General features: G+C 38.8%; 2 protein-coding genes across 2 annotated transcripts in view; one reads left to right on the top strand and one right to left on the bottom strand.

The window, feature by feature from the left end:
* LOC307143213 (tRNA modification GTPase GTPBP3, mitochondrial-like) overlaps window positions 1–5800 on the bottom strand; it is a 43716-nt gene extending 37916 nt beyond the window's left edge. The window contains exons 1-3 of the mRNA XM_079844569.1: window positions 5667–5800; window positions 5350–5591; window positions 2109–2195 (exon numbers count right to left, since the gene is read on the bottom strand). Coding sequence (XP_079700695.1) covers window positions 2109–2195; window positions 5350–5591; window positions 5667–5707 — 370 coding nt within the window. The 5' untranslated portion in view covers window positions 5708–5800. The remainder of the gene's footprint in view (window positions 1–2108; window positions 2196–5349; window positions 5592–5666) is intronic.
* Window positions 5801–9403: 3603 nt separating this feature from the next.
* Window positions 9404–20190, top strand: part of ano8b (anoctamin 8b) — a gene marked incomplete at its 3' end in the record, with an annotated part of 32116 nt that continues 21329 nt past the window's right edge. The window contains exons 1-2 of the mRNA XM_079844570.1: window positions 9404–9610; window positions 18031–18141. Coding sequence (XP_079700696.1) covers window positions 9448–9610; window positions 18031–18141 — 274 coding nt within the window. The 5' untranslated portion in view covers window positions 9404–9447. The remainder of the gene's footprint in view (window positions 9611–18030; window positions 18142–20190) is intronic.

Consider the following 20190-nt stretch of genomic DNA (forward strand, 5'->3'; position numbering starts at 1 on the left):
ATCTGTGGTCAGATATAAATAAAAACGAAGTCAAAGAAACTCACTTTAAAATAATAAACAGATTTTAATGATTTCATAAGTAAGTTTAAAGAAGGGTTTTGGCCATTATGTTGTTTTTGTAAAGAGGGAACAGAAACAATCTTGCGTTTATTATTATTTTTTAGATGTTTTACACGTTTGTCACTATAACTGATATAATGGTCTTGTTTATGGATCATGATACTGGTTTATTGGGAATGGATAATTTAATAAATTCTTATTTTTGGGGGGAAATATCATATACATAAAGCAAAATCTATGTTAACTGTACCATTTGAGACTTCTTCCGACTCTCTGACTTCACAATCTCAGCTGCTGAAAACTTGATGTATGATTGGCTTTTGATTTAATGCAGAATTTTGATTTTATTGTCACAAAGTGTGTTTTGTAGACTCAGGCTGAATCTGAAATCGCCCCCTATACCCTCAAACAGGGCATTATTTGAAGGGACAGCCATTTGTAGTGGTGTCCGAAACCATAGTGGACGTCATTCAATCCCACAATGCACCTCACTAACGACAGGGTTCCCACTCTTTTTCAGCAACCATTGTCCAGTACTTTTCCAGGACATTTAAAATGTTACTACGGCGGGAATAGAAGACAAGGATCATGCCAAATATTGCTTTCTAATGCTGCGTTCACACCAAACGCGAATAGAGCGTCAAAATCGCGTCTACCGCGTCTAGTTTCACACGCAAACATTTTGAATGCATTTGTGACACAATAGTTATATTTTTAAATTATGCAGGGTTTCTCATCACGTCACTTTACCACGTGACCGCAGCGAGCAGCTCCTGATTGGTTAACGCGGCGCGAATTGACGCCAAAGTTCAAATTTTTCAACTCGGGCGTCAGACGCGAATTCGCTTCAAACGCGTGAATGCACAAAAGCACCATTCACATGTAACGCACGTATCGCACATGACGCTCAATTCACGTCCAATTCGCGTCATTCGCGCGAACTGGACGCGCAAATGAGGCGGATTCGCGTCCTTCGCGCCGTGCGAAACGCGCCTTTCCATTGACTTAACATTGAAATCACTCGCGCCAGACGCTCTATTCGCGTTTGGTGTGAACGCAGCATTAGTCTTTAAAAGCCGTCCAGTTTATTGCCATTACTGAACAATCCAGCATTTTTCAACATGAGCTCTTAATTGTACATTATGACTATGGAAGCTTGTTTACGCCACAGAATAGAACGAAAAGGTAATTGTGACTTTTTATCTCTCTATTCTGACTTTCTCGCAATTGCGAGTTTACATATTTGTGATATAAACGCGAAAATTGTCGCAAATCTTTTTTCCTCAGAATTTTACTTCATAACTTGCAATTGCAGTTTAGATCTCACAATTCTGACTTCAAGATATAAACTTGCAACTGCGCAAAAAAGTCCATTGTGAAGAAAAGGTCAGAATTGCGAGTTTATATCTTGAAGTCAGAATTGTGAGATCTAAACTGCAATTGCAAGTTGACTTTATATCAAAATGATGTGATTAGGTAGCAGCTTACGAGTTAACATTCACTGCATACATTTGAGCAGTTATAGCATTAGCTAACGGCTGCAAGTGGCAACACAAGACTAAACATTATTATTCAAATACTACTCACACATATTAAACTCCGCAATCCTGAACATGTGCTTTCTGCAGCTAGCGCTGATTATTTGGGCCAGCGATAAACTCTTTATACTCGGCTAAAGAATAACTTTTTTTAAAGAATTTTCCCAGACAACAACAAGATTTTCCAGGACATTTTATATTTTCTCTAATTTTCCATGTGTTTTCCAGGACTGGAAAACTTGTCACCAATTTTCCAGGTTTTCCAGGTTTTCCTGAACGAGTGTACAGCCGATGTACACACAATGAGGGTTTAGGGGGTGATTTCGTATTCCCCTGTTGTTATAAAAAAAGCAGAACAGATGCTGCCATCTAGTGTTAAAATGGGGATTCAACAACTAGCTGTCATCTGTTTGCATGAGGGTTGGGTTTCTAGACAAACGTGTGGTGTTACCCAGAAGGATTTGGGATGTTTGATCTCTCACACACACACACACACACACACACACACACCGAGCGCCTGCAAGACTCCACTGATGACGGCTGGACCCCCGTGAATGTGAAACTCTGCACTATCCTCTCCTGTGAAACTACCAGGACCTGAGAGAGGGAAACAGAACACATATATTCAATATATACCACCATTCAGTGGTTTTATGATTGTTTTTTTAAATAAATGAATACCTTTATTCAGCAAAGGAGGCATTCAATTAATCAAAAATGACACTTAAAGGGTTAGTTCAGCCAAAACTGTAAATTGTGTGATTAATGACTGAGCCTCATGTGGTTGGACACCCGTCAGACCTCCGTTCATCTTCAGACACAAATGAAGATATTTTAGTGTAAATCTGATGCTCTGAAAGGCCTCCATTGGCTCAACTTTACACTCTCAAGACCCTTAAAAGACACTAAAGACTAAAGTTACAAAGTCCATCTCACTACAGCGGCTCTACAATAACTTTATGAAGACGAGAATAGTTTCTGTGCGCAAAAAAACCCTAAATAACGACTTATATAGTGATGACGATTTCAAAACACGGCCTCATGAAGCTTCAGAGCGTTATGAATCAGTGAGTCGATTCAGCGGTTCAGAGCGTTATGAATCAGTGAGTCGATTCAGCGTTTCAGAGCGTTATGAATCAATGAGTCGATTCAGCGGTTCAGAGCGTTATGAATCAGCGAGTCGATTCAGCGGTTCAGAGGGTTATGAATCAGCGAGTCGATTCAGCGGTTCAGAGCGTTATGAATCAGCGAGTCGATTCAGCGGTTCAGAGCGTTATGAATCAGCGAGTCGATTCAGCGGTTCAGAGCGTTATGAATCAGCGAGTCGATTCAGCGGTTCAGAGCGTTATGAATCAGCGAGTCGATTCAGAGCGTTATGAATCAGCGCGTTATGAATCAGCGAGTCGATTCAGCGGTTCAGAGCGTTATGAATCAGCGAGTCGATTCAGAGCGTTATGAATCAGCGCGTTATGAATCAGCGAGTTGATTCAGCGGTTCAGAGCGTTATGAATCAGCGAGTCGATTCAGAGCGTTATGAATCAGCGCGTTATGAATCAGCGAGTCGATTCAGCGGTTCAGAGCGTTATGAATCAGCGAGTCGATTCAGCGGTTCAGAGCGTTATGAATCAGCGAGTCGATTCAGCGGTTCAGAGCGTTATGAATCAGCGAGTCGATTCAGCGGTTCAGAGGGTTATGAATCAGTGAGTCGATTCAGCGGTTTGAATCGCCAAATTTCAGCAGTTTGACACGCGATCCGAATCATGATTCGACTCACTGATTCAAAACGCTTCGAAGCTTCATGAGGCCGTGTTTTGAAATCGTCATCACTATATAAGTCGTTATTTAGGGTTTTTTTGCGCACAGAAACTATTCTCGTCTTCATAAAGTTATTGTAGAGCCGCTGTAGTGAGATGGACTTTGTAACTTTAGTCTTTAGTGTCTTTTAAGGGTCTTGAGAGTGTAAAGTTGAGCCAATGGAGGCCTTTCAGAGCATCAGATTTACACTAAAATATCTTCATTTGTGTCTGAAGATGAACGGAGGTCTGACGGGTGTCCAACCACATGAGGCTCAGTCATTAATGACACAATTTACATTTTTGGGTGAACTAACCCTTTAAAATTCTATTAATTGAATCCATTCTCAGACTAAATAAATGTAAAATTGGGACTTACAGTTTTTTACAATCACTTAGTTACTATTTTCAGAACCTTGATGCCATTTTTCACAACTCTAGACACAAAACTCACAACCAATGATCAAAATGCACATTTTTCAAAACTCTAACCCTTTTCTCAATTGCTTGGATACAATACACATAAAACTTAGATCATTTGTTCATTCAACAAAAATCACCTGTTCAATATGACACAACTTAACATCAAATTACTACTATTTCAAAAGGCAATTCACACATTACATTTCAAATCAGTGTCTATTCATTTCCTTACAATGATCTAACTATCAATTGATACAACTGCTCAAAATGATAAGTAACTGTTGCATTACTCTTAATGCATAGTTGTATGGAAACAGACAAACAATCTTCCATGTTTACAGTAAATCATGAACAGTTTGTTCAATCATGAAAGTTTCAAGATAACGAGATTCCTTGTCACTAATAAGTGTGAAGCATGAACCAATTAGACTACAATACCCATGGATGTAGCCTACAGTAATATTTTACTGTATCATAATGCTTCATCAGACACTGTGTCTATGGTCCCAAATACTGTTACACCTTTTCAGACTATTTACAGTATTGACAGCACTGCACTGTATTCAGGCCCTTGTAATTGCTTGTCCAATTCTGCCAACTCGTTACTAATGATTGAGTGCACTTTGTGGAATGAGTATATAAAGAGTTGATTGGGATCCAATTGCAAGAGCGTAGTGATATGTAACATGGAGCCAGCAGGTGATCCAGGTCACAATGGAGGTCAAGCAGTGGTGGGAGGAAGACGAGGAAGACGTGTTGGTCAAAGGAATGGCAGAGGACAGGCACCTCTTCTGAGAGTGACATTACAGCAGACCAGTGTCAGGCCTGGATTCGCCATGCCCGAAGGTTTTTCCCAAGATGTTTGGCTAATGAAAACATCCATTGTGATGTAGATGAGAACCTGTGGCCAAATCCACAACACAGAGTTGATGACAATGCAGAAGTACAGTAATCACTCATGTTTTGTTTCTAGTGCAAGCAAGCAAGAACACTACATTTGATGTTTTACAGTACTGTCCTTTCTTTTCTATTTCATAGATAATTATTTTTGATGATTAGTTTTATAAATAAACCTATGTTGTGATTGTACTGTAGTTTTGCATCAATATATTAAAAACTTTGTTCAATGATTCCACTGTGTCTGTAGTATTCTCTCTACTACTGCAGTACTTTTACAGAGATTTACTGTACATGTAGTACCATAATGAAACCTGTATCACTTATTTTGTTCTACAATATTTAATGATTGTACGAACAATAACACAGTGAAACTATCAGTTGCTTCTGTGTGGGTGATCTATAGTTATGTTTCAATGGTATTTCACAGTAAATTTGTTTTTTGAACCAATGATTGTGCAAGTGCAAGATTTCTTTAAAGATGTGAATGCACAATGTAATGTTTTGAACATTAGATAACCGTTTTGAGTTTAGTGTCTAGAGTTGTGAAAAATGGCATCAAGGTTCTGAAAATAGTAACTAAGTGATTGTAAAAAACTGTAATATGAGCTAGATGGAAACTTGACGTGTCTTCAGACCTGGAAACCACAGGACCAGGCCTCGGTCCAGCAGCTCTCGGGTCCGCGGGTGAGCGATGCTCCGGAGGCGGGCGACTCGCGGAGCGGGCAGACCTCGGGTCAGACTGCGGACAGCGAGTTCAGATGCCGGACCACTGACCCGAACCACCGCCACCCCACACCGGCCCTGACCCGAGGACAAGGCGAAGATGGTGTCATCCTCCGAGCCGACACAACTCAAGAGCCGCGACACTGAAACAGACCTGATAAACACACACACCGGTCATGTTTACTGTGCGTATTAAAGCAATAGAAGCTTATGAGCAGATTCAAGAGACCTTATAGCAGCGGCACTTCTTCTCCAACTAATACAGAGCATGTTAATTAACTCTATGACCTAAAATACGGGTTTAGTCTATCATTGTTTACCATGTCGCTCCATGTGAGTTTAGGAGGACAGTTATTGATCCAGTTCAGGCATTTCATTGGTCCGCGTACGAGCAAAGACGCTTGTGATTCGCCAGCTTCACTGTCAATCAAATAAAAGCCTGTCCCCTTGTGCGCCCTACAATTCTCTCCGTGTGACAACGAGATTTATAATACTACTCCGATTTTAAAGGGATAGTTCGCCAAAAAATGAAATGATCCCATGATTTACTCTCCCTCAGGTCATGCTAGGTGTATATTCTTCTTTCAGACGTTATATAGGCTATATATATATAAATAAATAAAAAGTCCTGGCTAATCCAAGATGGCAGTGATTGTTGCTAACCATAAAAATGCGTCTGTCAAATAATATGCGCCTCACGGCTCTGGGGGTGTTAATAAAGGCATAGATATTATGGATATCTATGAATAAAGGCCTTCTGAAGTGAATCTATGAGTTTGTGTAAGAAAAATATCCATATTTAAAACTTTATCCGCTTGTGAAGTCGTGATGTAAGGAACGCCGTTTCCTGGTCCAAGCCTGAACTCGTTTCACTTGAGAACGGACGTTTATTCATATTAAACTTTTTAAAAAGTTAAACATTTGACATACTTACAGTCTACACAACAGTCTCTGTGCTCACAGCGTCACAGATATTAATATTTTAACGATTTATAAAAGATTAATCACTATCTGGAATTTTGGTATGGAGATATATTGGTATTATGATATTTTTTTTGTAGGATTAGACCACATTGTGTGTGTGTTTAGCACTGTTTTTTTTCCACGTGATGACTAACAGACAGCAGACAAACGGCACATGTCACTCAAAGTGGCCCCGCCCTTAATTATGCAGAACTTTAAGGCTTCATATGTAAACAAATGAGTTATAACCCCCCCCCCCCCCCCCCCCCCCCCCCCTCACAGTCGTTTAGTACAATCCGAACTGTGTAAATGAGATCATTTGAAAATGTGGTGTGAAGTTTACAGATAATATATATCTTATAAACTGTACGTAACAAAACTAAATCTGCTCAATGTTCATGTAATATAGACGGATCTGGAGTCTGGAGAAACTCCGCCTTCTTTTGTTCAGCGAGGGATAAAATCACCACCATAGTTAAGCCATACTGAAATATTCAGCTGGGAAGATATTTTTTGCATGAATTAATAAATAATACCCTCCTTCATCCTGCCGGACAGACTGCGTCTCATTAGCCCACAGAAATACAGAGGAGAAATATAACTTCACTCTTAATCACTGTCACTAAACGCATGTAAAAATATATACTGCACAAAATGAATACAATAATGTAAATATTATTATTATAAGTGTGAATCCAAAAATTAAAAGCGCATTTAAAAAAAAAATAACAAGCATGATTTCATCTCTTAAATGTCTTAGTGTGTGTTTTGCTCATAATTTAGACTTTTTAAAATCTAATTTTAGCTTTTTATCTCATAATTATGACTTTTAAAATCATATTTTCAACATTTTATCTTATAATTATGACTTAGCATGTTATATTTTTTGACTTTTTATCTCATAATGAGGACTTTTAAAATCATATTTTTAACATTTTTTCTTATAATTGACTTAGCATGTCATATTTTTGACTTTTTATCTAATACTGAAGACTTTTAAAATCATATTTTCAACATTTTATCTTATAATAATGACTTAGCATGTTATATTTTTTGACTTTTTATCTAATACTGAAGACTTTTAAAATCATATTTTCAACATTTTATCTTATAATTATGACTTAGCATGTTATATTTTTTGACTTTTTATCTAATATTGAGGACTTTTAAAATCATATTTTCAACATTTTATCTAATAATTATGACCGCATGTCATATTTTTGTGTTTTTATCTAATAATGAGGACTTTCAAAATCATATTTTCAACATTTTATCTTATAATTATGACTTAGCTTGTCATATTTTTGACTTTTTATCTAATAATGAGGACTTTTAAAAGCATATTTTTCAACATTTTATCTTATAATTATTACTTAGCATGTTATATTTTTTGACTTTTTATCTCATAATGAGGACTTTTAAAATCATATTTTGAACATTTTTTCTTATAATTGACTTAGCATGTCATATTTTTGACTTTTTATCTAATACTGAAGACTTTTAAAATCATATTTTCAACATTTTATCTTATAATAATGACTTAGCATGTTATATTTTTTGACTTTTTATCTAATATTGAGGACTTTTAAAATCATATTTTCAACATTTTCTAATAATAATGACTTAGCATGTCATATTTTTGTGTTTTTATCTAATAATGAGGACTTCTAAATAAAAAAATAACAAGCATGATTTCATCTCTTAAATGTCTTAGTGTGTGTTTTGCTCATAATTTAGACTTTTTAAAATCTCATTTTAGCTTTTTATCTCATAATTATGACTTTTAAAATCATATTTTTCAACATTTTATCTTATAATTATGACTTAGCATGTCATATTTTTGACTTTTATCTAATAATGAGGACTTTTAAAATCATATTTTTCAACATTTTATCTTATAATTATTACTTAGCATGTCATATTTTTGACTTTTATCTAATAATGAGGACTTTCAAAATCATATTTTCAACATTTTATCTTATAATTATGACTTAGCTTGTCATATTTTTGACTTTTTATCTAATAATGAAGTCTTTCAAAATCATATTTTCAACATTTTATCTTAAATTTATGACTTAGCATGTCATATTTTGACTTTTTATCACTATTATGACTTTAAAAATCATATTTTTGACTTTTTGTCTAATAATGAGGACTTTTAAAATCACATTTTCAAAAAATGTTCTCTTAATTGTGACTTTATAATAATTTAAATGAGCTGATCAGTAATATAGTTGAATATTTAGTGTCCCCGACTGAGCAAGACAGAGGCGACGGAACCAAAACTCCATCAGGAGACATAAGAATGGAATTAAGAGCAGTTTTACTGTAAATTATGGATAGTTGGATACTTTAGGAAGTCGGCACGCTATGTGGTGTGCTTAAATATTTGCAATTATTTTATTTTATAATCATGATTGCAGTTTTAATGAGCTAATATTAACCGAGAGACTGTAATATATTTTTAGGCTACGTTGGATTTGAAAAATGTAAATTCATATCAAATATTAACCAAAAAACTTGGTATTCAAATTTACTGCATTTAAGACTAGCTAGACTATTATAAGTTAGCATTTGCCAAAAAAAAAAAAAGATGTATATGTAAAATATTGTGATGCATTGCATAGAATACAAGTGATTTATTTACAAAAAAAAAAAAAAAAAAAAACCTGCAGCCCAAATTATATATTATTGACATTCTAAATATAGAGGTCAGATTTCTAATGGACAGATCAATATATCAATGCCCTCGTGCTGAGGTCAGCCAGCTCATGAGAGGCTGGCAGTGTGTGTGTAGTCTGAGAGTATCTGAGAGTGTGTGTGTAGTCTGAGAGTGTCAGAGAGGCGGTGTGTATCTTCTCCTCTTCTTTGTCCCTCCTCTCCTCCACCATAGTAGCTACTCCTCCTCGCCGCAGTCCGTCTCTCCTCGCATCCCCGCCGCAAACAGGATGACTCACAACAACCTTCACTTCACCCTCACCTTCATTTAACCCAGCCGGTGTGTATCCGCACACACTGCACCGTGTCCCCGCGGAAACGGCCGCGGGATGATGATGCCCGACGCGGCGGCGAGCGCTGCGGCATCACCGGCGAGCTCCAGCGGAGACAGCGAGAGCTCGCGGCACCGACACCGAGCGCAGGGAGACGCGGAGCGGCCGGAGCAGCAGCAGCACAGCGCTGGCCCTCAGTCCTCATCCGCGGGCGTCCTGGGTGAGTGTGGAGGGTCCGGGGTCCGGGGAGTGTGGACGGGACAGGTGTGTGTGACGGACGGGAGAGGAACGGCATGTCCTTCGGGCAGAATCAACAATGCGGCGCTTTGTTACGCGGTCTATTACATTATGTCTATTACTGTCCCGAAACATACAACCGTCCCTGATGGACGTGTGGCCTATAGAAGGTCATGCGACAGCATCACTTCAGACGCGAGACTCTATGCGTAATGTGGGCCATGCGCTACTTCTTTTACGCTCGATTGGTCCGTTTCCACGGGCCTTCGTGCGCTTTTATGCGTTTAAGCGTTTTCTGTTTAGCAACATTGTTGGTTTGTTGTTGATGCTTGACGGCCTTGTTGTGATTGTGAACCATTATACAACAGTTAGTCCTGGTCCTCGGATCTGATTGGATGTACGCAGAGTGCTGATATTGAGTCAGCACTGGGGCTTTATTATGATTGTGATTATGAAGTTGCGAAATGTCGCAAATGCATTTCCATTGTAGTTTGTGCTCATGTTTTCGTATCGGATAGAAATTTAGGAGGGGTTTTAATATGCACGTTTTTAGAATTCGTGCCTAGCGTTTTTTTTTTAATGCGATACCCCAAAATGCGCATAAAAATAGGTGTATGGAAACATAGCTAGTGTTTGTCGCAAATGATGAAAAACGTAGTGTGATGTATTTGAAGTAAAGGCTAAGGCTATGACTGACTATTATTTTCAAACAATTAGTTTTACTTATAAATTATTACGGAGTGTCTATTTACACTAACTCCGCCCACTGATGGGCAAAGAGGCGGGACGTGGGCGGAGCTGAGGTGATGACTAACAGACAGCAGACAAAAGGCACCTGTCACTCAAAGTGGCCACGCCCTTAATTATGCAGAACTTTAAGGCTTTATATAATGTAAAGGAATGAGTTATAAAAACATTCCCCCCTCACAGTCGTCATGAAGGGCAACATTAGCCGTACAGACCAAAAGCACAGTTTGTCCCAGACTGTAAACATGTGTTCTTCTGCTGTAAAGTTGGCCATTTTAACATGAGCTCAATGAGATTCTGCTTAAACCCCATTCATTTCAGTGCATCTCAAGCTCACTCGCTGGCAAACTGAGGAAATTACTGCATATTTTCAGATTTTATGGCATTAGTTGACCTCTCAGGAATATTAATAGAAGCGCGTTATAGTTAATGTTAATAGTTCTATAATAGAGTTGCAGTAGATAACGTGAGCAGCACTGCAACAGATGCTATCGTCATATTTCAACAGTTTTAGAGAGATATTTCTGCCGAATGTTCAAGGAATAACGTATAACGCCTATGAATAATGAATATGAATAACGCCTGGATAAAATAGTTGAATTAAATTGGTGTTTTTTTAAACACTATTTAAAACTTCTTTCTTGGGTTAAATTCTGTATAAGCTAGAATCATCATTTATATTCACCTGTTGTGTATCGAGTATCATAAAATAACATTCAGACGTTAACAACATTTAAATTATAAACGAAATGACCACTATAACCAGTAGATGGAGGAAGAGGAACACTTATCATTGGCCTTTTTTCTCTTTTGTTTTAATGAATTTTTATAGATCATCAAATCACTAACATTAAAATAGTTACTGTATTTGTACTGAAGTGTTAAATATATATATATCACAAAGTCTCATGAAAAACAAAAACATCTGACTAAACTACACATTAATCTTTATTTGAATCGTGTCTGTGCTTTGTTTGTGATGATGAGAGGATTTGTAGATAATGTGTCAAACGTAAACCTGCACTAAAATCATTCAGCGTTTAGAGACTGTATAAAACTTGTTTTAATCGATATGGATTCTCATTCCTGGTAAATTAAACATATGACTGGTCATTATTTTCAGCAGAAATGCCTGTGATAGGCAACGCTGTAAAATCATGCACTCACATGACCCAAATAAAATAACCAGATCACTCAAAAACAACATTAACGTTCTCTCTTCTTTATCTCTCCTCAGAATAAAGTGCTACTGTAAAGCCCAGTCGAAGTCGATGCACATATTGTGTTCATATTTACCAGAAATTGCTGCAAATATATTGAAACTGCTGTCTATCCTGCTTAATTCTCACTGCAAAAAATATTTTTGTCTTGTTTTCAGTCCAAATATCTAAAAAATCTTACATTAAGAAGCATTTACTAGACAAGCAAAAGTTTTTGTCTTATTTTGTGGGAAAATAACTCAAAATTAAGGGAGTTTTTGCTTAAAATAAGCTAAATAATCTGCCAATGGGGTAAGAAAAATAATCTTAATTCAAACAGAAAACAATATTATTTTGCTTACCCCATTGGCAGATTATTTAGCTTATTTTAAGCAAAAACTCCCTTAATTTTGAGTTATTTTCCCACAAAACAAGACAAAAACTTTTGCTTGGCTAGTAAATGCTTCTTAATGTAAGATTTTTTAGATATTTGGACTGAAAACAAGACAAAAACACTAAGTAAGAAAAGCATTTTTTGCAGTGCTGTTCAAACAGAGTTATTGAGAGCTCTCTTTTTCTATGGCTCTGGGAAAAACACGTTCTGAAAGTGATATTTTTTCTGATTCTGCTATTTAGAATGATTTTTAGAACCATGTCTTTATCGGTATTGTTACCGTTATCGTCCTCGATGTGAATGGACCTTAAATCCAGCATAAATTCAGCCCAGCATAGAGAGTGAACAAATATATATTGACTGCGTTATTTAAAAAAATGTGTTCAATTGAGGCGTGATTCCTCCCATCTGATATTTTAAATAGCCTGGACGCGAGCCCGAGCTTAGCCCCGCCCACAACATTAGCGGTGGGGAAGTTGGGTCAGGACTGGACCCAGAGCTGACCAATCAGATCATTAGGGCGGGCTTTATATGATGATGGACAGATGATCAACAGTGTAAATGCTTCATAATCATAACCAGGTGTGGAAAGTATCATTGTATAATGTCCCAGTCTGGATATTCTCACAATTCTGCTTGTTATTGTTTTGTTATAAGATCGTGATATGAAATTTTGGGAAGATCGTGTTCCCATTGGGTGTAAAGACTATAGTCTGAGCATAATATACACTGGGTGTGTTTATTTATGAGAAATCTGCTACTGCTGTGAAGAAATCTCCTACAGTGGTAAAAGGGTTGTGTTTGGTCTTCTTCAGGTTATTGTATTTGTTATGTAGGTTTATGGCAAATCTGTTGTGAGATTATGTGTTCCCTCACAGTTGGACTATCTTAAGTTTACAGCTGTCTTTAACATCTCATGTTTCATGTTGTCCTTCCTCACATTGATGAACAAATACAACAGATGTGTAACACAGATCACATGAGGCTGAGTGTTGTTTTATTTCCCCTGATTTATTAATATTATGTCATGAGTTTTGTTTAGTATTGGGAAATACAGTGCAGGAATATTTGAAGTTGTCTCTCTCAGGTCACAGCGGAATGGGGTTGTTCACCTATAACTAACTGTGTGTGTACATTTATAATGTTACGAAAGATTTCTATTTCAAATAAATGGTGTTTGTTTGAAATTTCTGCACAAATTCCACAAAGTTGGGAGCATGAAATTGTCCAAAATGTCTTGCATTAAGAGTCCGGGGAGTGAATTTCGAGGGGGGAAAAAAAATGGAATTTTTTTTGGAAATTAAAAGGATTTCTATATTTTAGCCACGCAATAGTCTACAATATAATAGCCACATAAACGTAACGTAATAATAGAAACGTAGCAGGATAATCTGTGATAATGGCTGCGCAATGTCGACTTTTGTGATTGGCCAATACCGGCAGACTGCAGCCAATGGAAATGCTCCTTGCAAAAATGCTGCTTGTCTTGTGTTTTTAGCGGGCTTAGCTAATCAGGCCAGAGAATTACTAATAATTTCCCCTTTTTTAATTTATAACAAGGGGTTATCAATGATGCGTAGGCTATAACCAGAATTCAGAAAATAATGTAGAATTAAAAAAAAATAATAATATTACTGTAGCAAAGCCTCGTTTGTGTAACCTTTTCCCACACAAGTTTGAAATGTTCCAAATGACCCCCAGACATGTATCATAATGGTGTGAATATTGTTTTAAGTTCACTTGGAATTGATATAGCTTTTATTTATACTGTAATATTGAATGTCTATCATTAATATTTAAAAAATAAATACAATTCAGAGACATCAGTAGCAGTTTTAGGATCAGTGATACTAGCCTAGAGTCCGCCTTGTGAATTTTGGCCATTTCCACCACTGAATGTCTTGCATTGAGAGATCCTTTCACTGAAACTAACCCCTGAAAAACAACCCCCACCCCATAACCCCTCCTCCACCAAACTTTACACTTGGCACAATGCAGTCAGGTGAGTCCCGTTCTCCCGGCAACCGTCAAACCCAGACTCGTCAGACAGAGAAGCGTGATTGGTCACTCTAGAGTCCAGTGGCGGCGCACTTTACCCCACTGCATCCCACTCTTTGCATTGCACTTGGTGATGTAAGGCTTGGATGAGCTTGAGTTATACACCTGTGGTCATGAAGGGACTGAACACCTGAACTCCCAATACTTCAGGCTATATAGTGTATTTGATGGAACTGGTTATTAAAGTCTATTACACTGTGGGAAGTATTGACATTCCAGCCGTTCAGTCATTCATAATTCCCCCTTTCCTCCACAATGCCCCATTCATTCTCTCTCTGCTACACAGGAATTGCTTCTATATTGTCAGTTGCACATGAAACATTTGCTGTTATTGGAAATATGTTCCTCTGATTGTGATGTTTAATTTATCGCCCAGGTCATCTCAGAATGCACTTAAATATTTGTGCTTCCTCCAGTGGTTATTATTGTCGACTCCATTCTGACCATGCAGTTAATGCTTCAATGGCTTTGCTGAAATGATTTGGTAATTACAGACGTTTTGGCTCATCAGCAGAATGACGTATTGCTGTTTTGCAGTACTTTATATTTTCAGCACATTTCGGAATAATTGTTTGTAGCACTCCATAATGTCTGGCCGTGATGACCTCTCTGATAGGAGAAGTGCACTTCAAATCACTGCAGCATTAGAGAAGAATCCCAAAATGGACGTGATTTTTCCTTTAGTTGTGCAGCTGCACTGGGCTTTACACACCGGGTAAAAATAAAGATGAGAGAGTTCTAGGAAGCCGAGCCAGTGAACGCTGACTGATGATTGGCCGGATCACATGTGTCTACTACACTCTAAAAAATGCTGGGTTAAAAATAACCCAAGTTGGGTTGAAAATGGACTAACCCAGCGGTTGGGTTAAATGTTTGCTTAATCGCTAGGTTAAAACAACCCAATCAATGGGTTAGTCCATTTTCAACCCAACTTGGGTTATTTTTAACCCAGCATTTTTTAGAGTGTAGAGACATATGTTATGAGTGCACTAATGCCATCTGTTCTGACTTCATATTATTGTGGGAAAAATAAAACCTCTTCAATTTAATGTTATAATCGGACAGCTGTTGTTGCTGGGAATTCGTCATACCTTCACTCTAAAAATGCTCTTGGTCTTGTTTCTAGTCTAAATATTGAAACATTCTTAAATCAAGATGCATTTACTAGATAAGTACAATATATAATATATAATGTACTGTTACTCTCAGTCACATAAGTACCTGAAGCTTTTTAATTATATAGATCATTATGCAGGTCATTATGCGGGCTATTATGTTCTTTTGTCCTCTCAGGTGATCTCCATCATTATTCATTGGCTATCACGCCTCCTCGCATACAAGCTTTGTGAAGAAAAACGTACAAATTGTTAAATCAGTGTATTGTTTTATGTGAATGAGTAGGCTCAATGATTCTCACACCAGTTTGACGCAAAAACTCTAGGCAAATACACCTATTAGTCAAAAGTCTTGTGGATACATATCTATTGTGTGTTTTGAGGCGTTCATTTAAATTTTTTTTTTTTGTTTTCTCAAAAACCATGCATAAACATACATGTTGCTCAGATATTATGGTAGCCCAGTTTGTGCTGAATACAGTGTAATTACACTTTCGCCATTAATGTGTTTATAAGCAACTGAAAAAAACACAAATGTCAGAGCATGTCAAAACTTCTAAAGGGCCCCAAAACAGCTCAGACTCCAGAGGGTTAATAAATAAGAAGCAAATATAGCAGACCATAATCGTGACACTTGCATTGCTCTTGAACACGTAAATAAATAATAAATAAACCCAAACTCTGCCTCACACACATGAGAAATGTGTTTAGGAAGATTGAAATTTGATCGCCTCTTTTTCGTATCATATATTTGAGTAATGATCATAAATTAGGTCTCATTTGAAAGCTTACGGACTCAAAATTCATCCTGTGAAAAACGTTTTGAAATTGGACATTGCGTTACCATGGAAACGGTACTTTAAATTCTTCTAGCGGGCTCCTCCCCCTAGTGGGCGGAGTCATGTTTCATATTACAACAATTATTTTAACGACTTTATAATCAAAATCTTTTCTAATCTTGACACGTATCGTCGGAAAGGTCTGAGTCTCAAGGTTCCATATTTGGTGACTGTTTTGTGATATTTGGACAGAAATTTACAGGAAAATGTGTCAAAAAACTATCAATGCAATGTGGATGACACCCGGTGGCTGCTTTTGGTACAGCGCCCTAAACAACATCTCATGGGGACTTTAATTTTTGTGATATCAACTTCAAATTTGGAACTTGGTTAGACATATGGCTTTGATTTTATAGTCATTTAAGATTTAAACATTTTTATAAAATATATATTTTATATAAAATAAAAAACATTTAGTACAGTATTTTCTATTTACAGTAAATTTAGACTTCATACTTTCATATTTTGAATTGCTTTAGCTTCAGCAATAATCTGCTGAGTGTCTTCTTTAAAACAAGACCCAACTATAGGTCTATATTCCAAAGTGTTCTTGAAATACAGTGCATTTCCATGTGTATTCTCAAAAGGGGGCGACAGTTAAGGGGTTAAGTACCGCCTCGGTTGAGGTTCAAAGCGTTTTATCGACACTAAAGGTGACGTGTAAACACTGCAGATCACTGAGATTATTCATTATTCATCAGTTAGAAATCAAAACTCAATATTTCCAGATAAAAACACAGTATAGTAGTGTTTTACAGTTCTCACATCGGGGTGTTTTGATGTGCATAATATGGCTAATGTTTTGCATATTTTATGGTTTTGTGTAGAGTTTGGAGAAATTGTGCATAAGCAATTAAACTAATAATACTATTATATTCCGGCTTGGGTGTTATCAATATTTTCTGCTCATGTTTTTCCTCTGTGTGGGTCTGGATGGTGACCTGAGATTGTGTTTGATTCCTGTGTCCCGCTTTCTGAAGGTCATGCGTCAGAGAGCAGCTGGACATCTGCCATCTGACCACAGCCTCTGCATTTCAGTCTTTCTTTACAAGTTTGACTTCACTAGAGGATCTCGATTTTTTGAAACTGAAAACAATAATAGAAATGATGTTCCAACCGAGAGGAAAGATAAATCACAAATTAGATCTCTTTATTGCATTGTCAACAATAATTTGCCAAGATAATAATGTTTCTGTCAGGCGTTGTTCAAAACAAATGCATCGTCTCACCCCAAATTTGAGGAGTGCAATGAAACATGAAAGAAACGAAAATATTTGCTAATAACATAATGCATTTGCAGAGTAATATGTTTTTTCAAAAACCAAAACAAGTTTTTTCTCGATATTTATATGTATTAATCATCCAATTATATATATATATATATATATATACAGTATATGTGTGTGTGTGTGTGTGTGTGTGTGTGTGTGTGTGTGTGTGTGTGTGTGTGTGTGTGTGTGTGTGTGTGTGTGTGTGTGTGTGTGTGTGTGTGTGTGTGTGTGTGTGTGTGTGTGTGTGTGTGTGTGTGTGTGTGTGTGTGTGTGTGTGTGTGTGTGTGTGTGTAAATAATGCTATTTTTCTAGTACATCCGAGTATGTTTCTCGTACCCCCAAGTTGTAAGTTGCTTTGGATAAAAGCGTCTGCTAAATGCATAAATGTAAATGTTGAATATGATCATGTTTATATGAGTGTATTTTATATACTGTACATACACTATTGTGTTGGTCCCCCTGACCCGTCGAGGCATGGACTCCACTAGACCCCTGAAGATGTTAGCAGCAGATCCTTTAAGTGCTGTAAGTTGCGAGGTGGTTTGTTCAGCTCATCCCACAGACGCTCGATGGGATTGAGATCTGGGGAATCTTGGCTCACTCTGAGCTGGACTCTCTGGCCTCTGAGGCTCACGTCTCCGCTCCTCGTGTTTCAAGGGGGACGAGTGACATTTAAACTTGGCAGTGAGAGAGCGGGAGAATGAGCGGCTGGGAGTGTGTGTGTCTGTCCATAGCAACACTGCAGAGCGACTGAGGTGTGTGTGTTCTTCTGTTGCTCAGATAAGCTGTTTGGGAAGCGGCTGCTGCAGGCCGGGAGACACATCATGTCCCATAAATCCTGGATGAAGACAGTGCCCACAGAGAACTGTGATGTCCTCATGACGTTTGCAGGTGCCTCAGAGCAGCACACACACACTCACACACACACACACACTCACACACACACACACACACACACACACACACACTGCCCCTAAACCTACCCATCACACACACACACACACACACACACACACACACACACACACACTCACACACACACACACACACACACTCACACACACACACACACACACACACACACACACACACACACACACACACACACACACACACACACACACACACACACACACACTCACACACACACACACACACACACACACACACTCACACACACACACACACACTGCCCCTAAACCTACCCATCACACACACACACACACACACACACACACACACACACACACACACACACACACACACACACTGCCCCTAAACCTACCCATCACACACACACACACACACACACACACACACACACACACACACTCACACACACACACACACACACTCACACACACACACACACACACACACACACACACACACACACACACACACACTCACACACACACACACTCACACACACACACACACACACTCACACACACACACACACACACACACACACACACACACACACACACACACACACACACACACTCACACACACACACACACACACACACACACACACACACACACACACACACACACTCACACACACACACACACACACACACACTCACACACACACACACACACACACACACACACTCACACACACACACACACACTCACACACACACACACACACACACACACACACACACACACACACACACACACACACACACACACACACACACACACACACACTCACACACACACACACACACACACACACACTCACACACACACACACACACTGCCCCTAAACCTACCCATCACACACACACACACACACACACACACACACACACACACACACACACACACACACACTGCCCCTAAACCTACCCATCACACACACACACACACACACACACACACACACACACACACTCACACACACACACACACACACACTCACACACACACACACACACACACACACACACACACACACACACACACACACTCACACACACACACACTCACACACACACACACACACACACACACACTCACACACACACACACACACACACACACACACACACACACACACACACACACACACACACACACACACACACACACACACACACACTCACACACACACACACACACACACTGCCCCTAAACCTACCCATCACACACACACACACACACACACACACACACACACACACACACTCACACACACACACACACACACACACACTCACACACACACACACACACACACACACACACACACACACACACACACACACACACACACACTCACACACACACACACACACACACACACACTCACACACACACACACACACACACACACACACACACACTCACACACACACACACACACACACTCACACACACACACACACACACACACACACACACACACACACACACACACACACACACACACACACACACACACACACACACTCACACACACACACACACACACACACACACACTCACACACACACACACACACACACACACACTCACACACACACACACACACACACACACACACACACACTCACACACACACACACACACACACACACACACACACACACACACACACACACACACACACTCACACACACACACACACACACACACACACTCACACACACACACACACACACACTCACACACACACACACACACACACACACACACACACACACACACACTCACAGACACACACACACACACACACACACACACTCACAGACACACACACACACACACACACACACACACACACACACACACACTCACAGACACACACACACACACACACACACACACACACACACTCACACACACACACACACACACACACACACACACGTTTGTTTTTGTGAAATGTGAGGACATTCCATAGGCGTAATGGTTTTTATACCG

The sequence above is a fragment of the Gobio gobio genome, assembly GCF_949357685.1.
Source record: "Gobio gobio genome assembly, chromosome: 19".
In the NCBI taxonomy this organism is placed as follows: Eukaryota; Metazoa; Chordata; class Actinopteri; order Cypriniformes; family Gobionidae; genus Gobio; species Gobio gobio.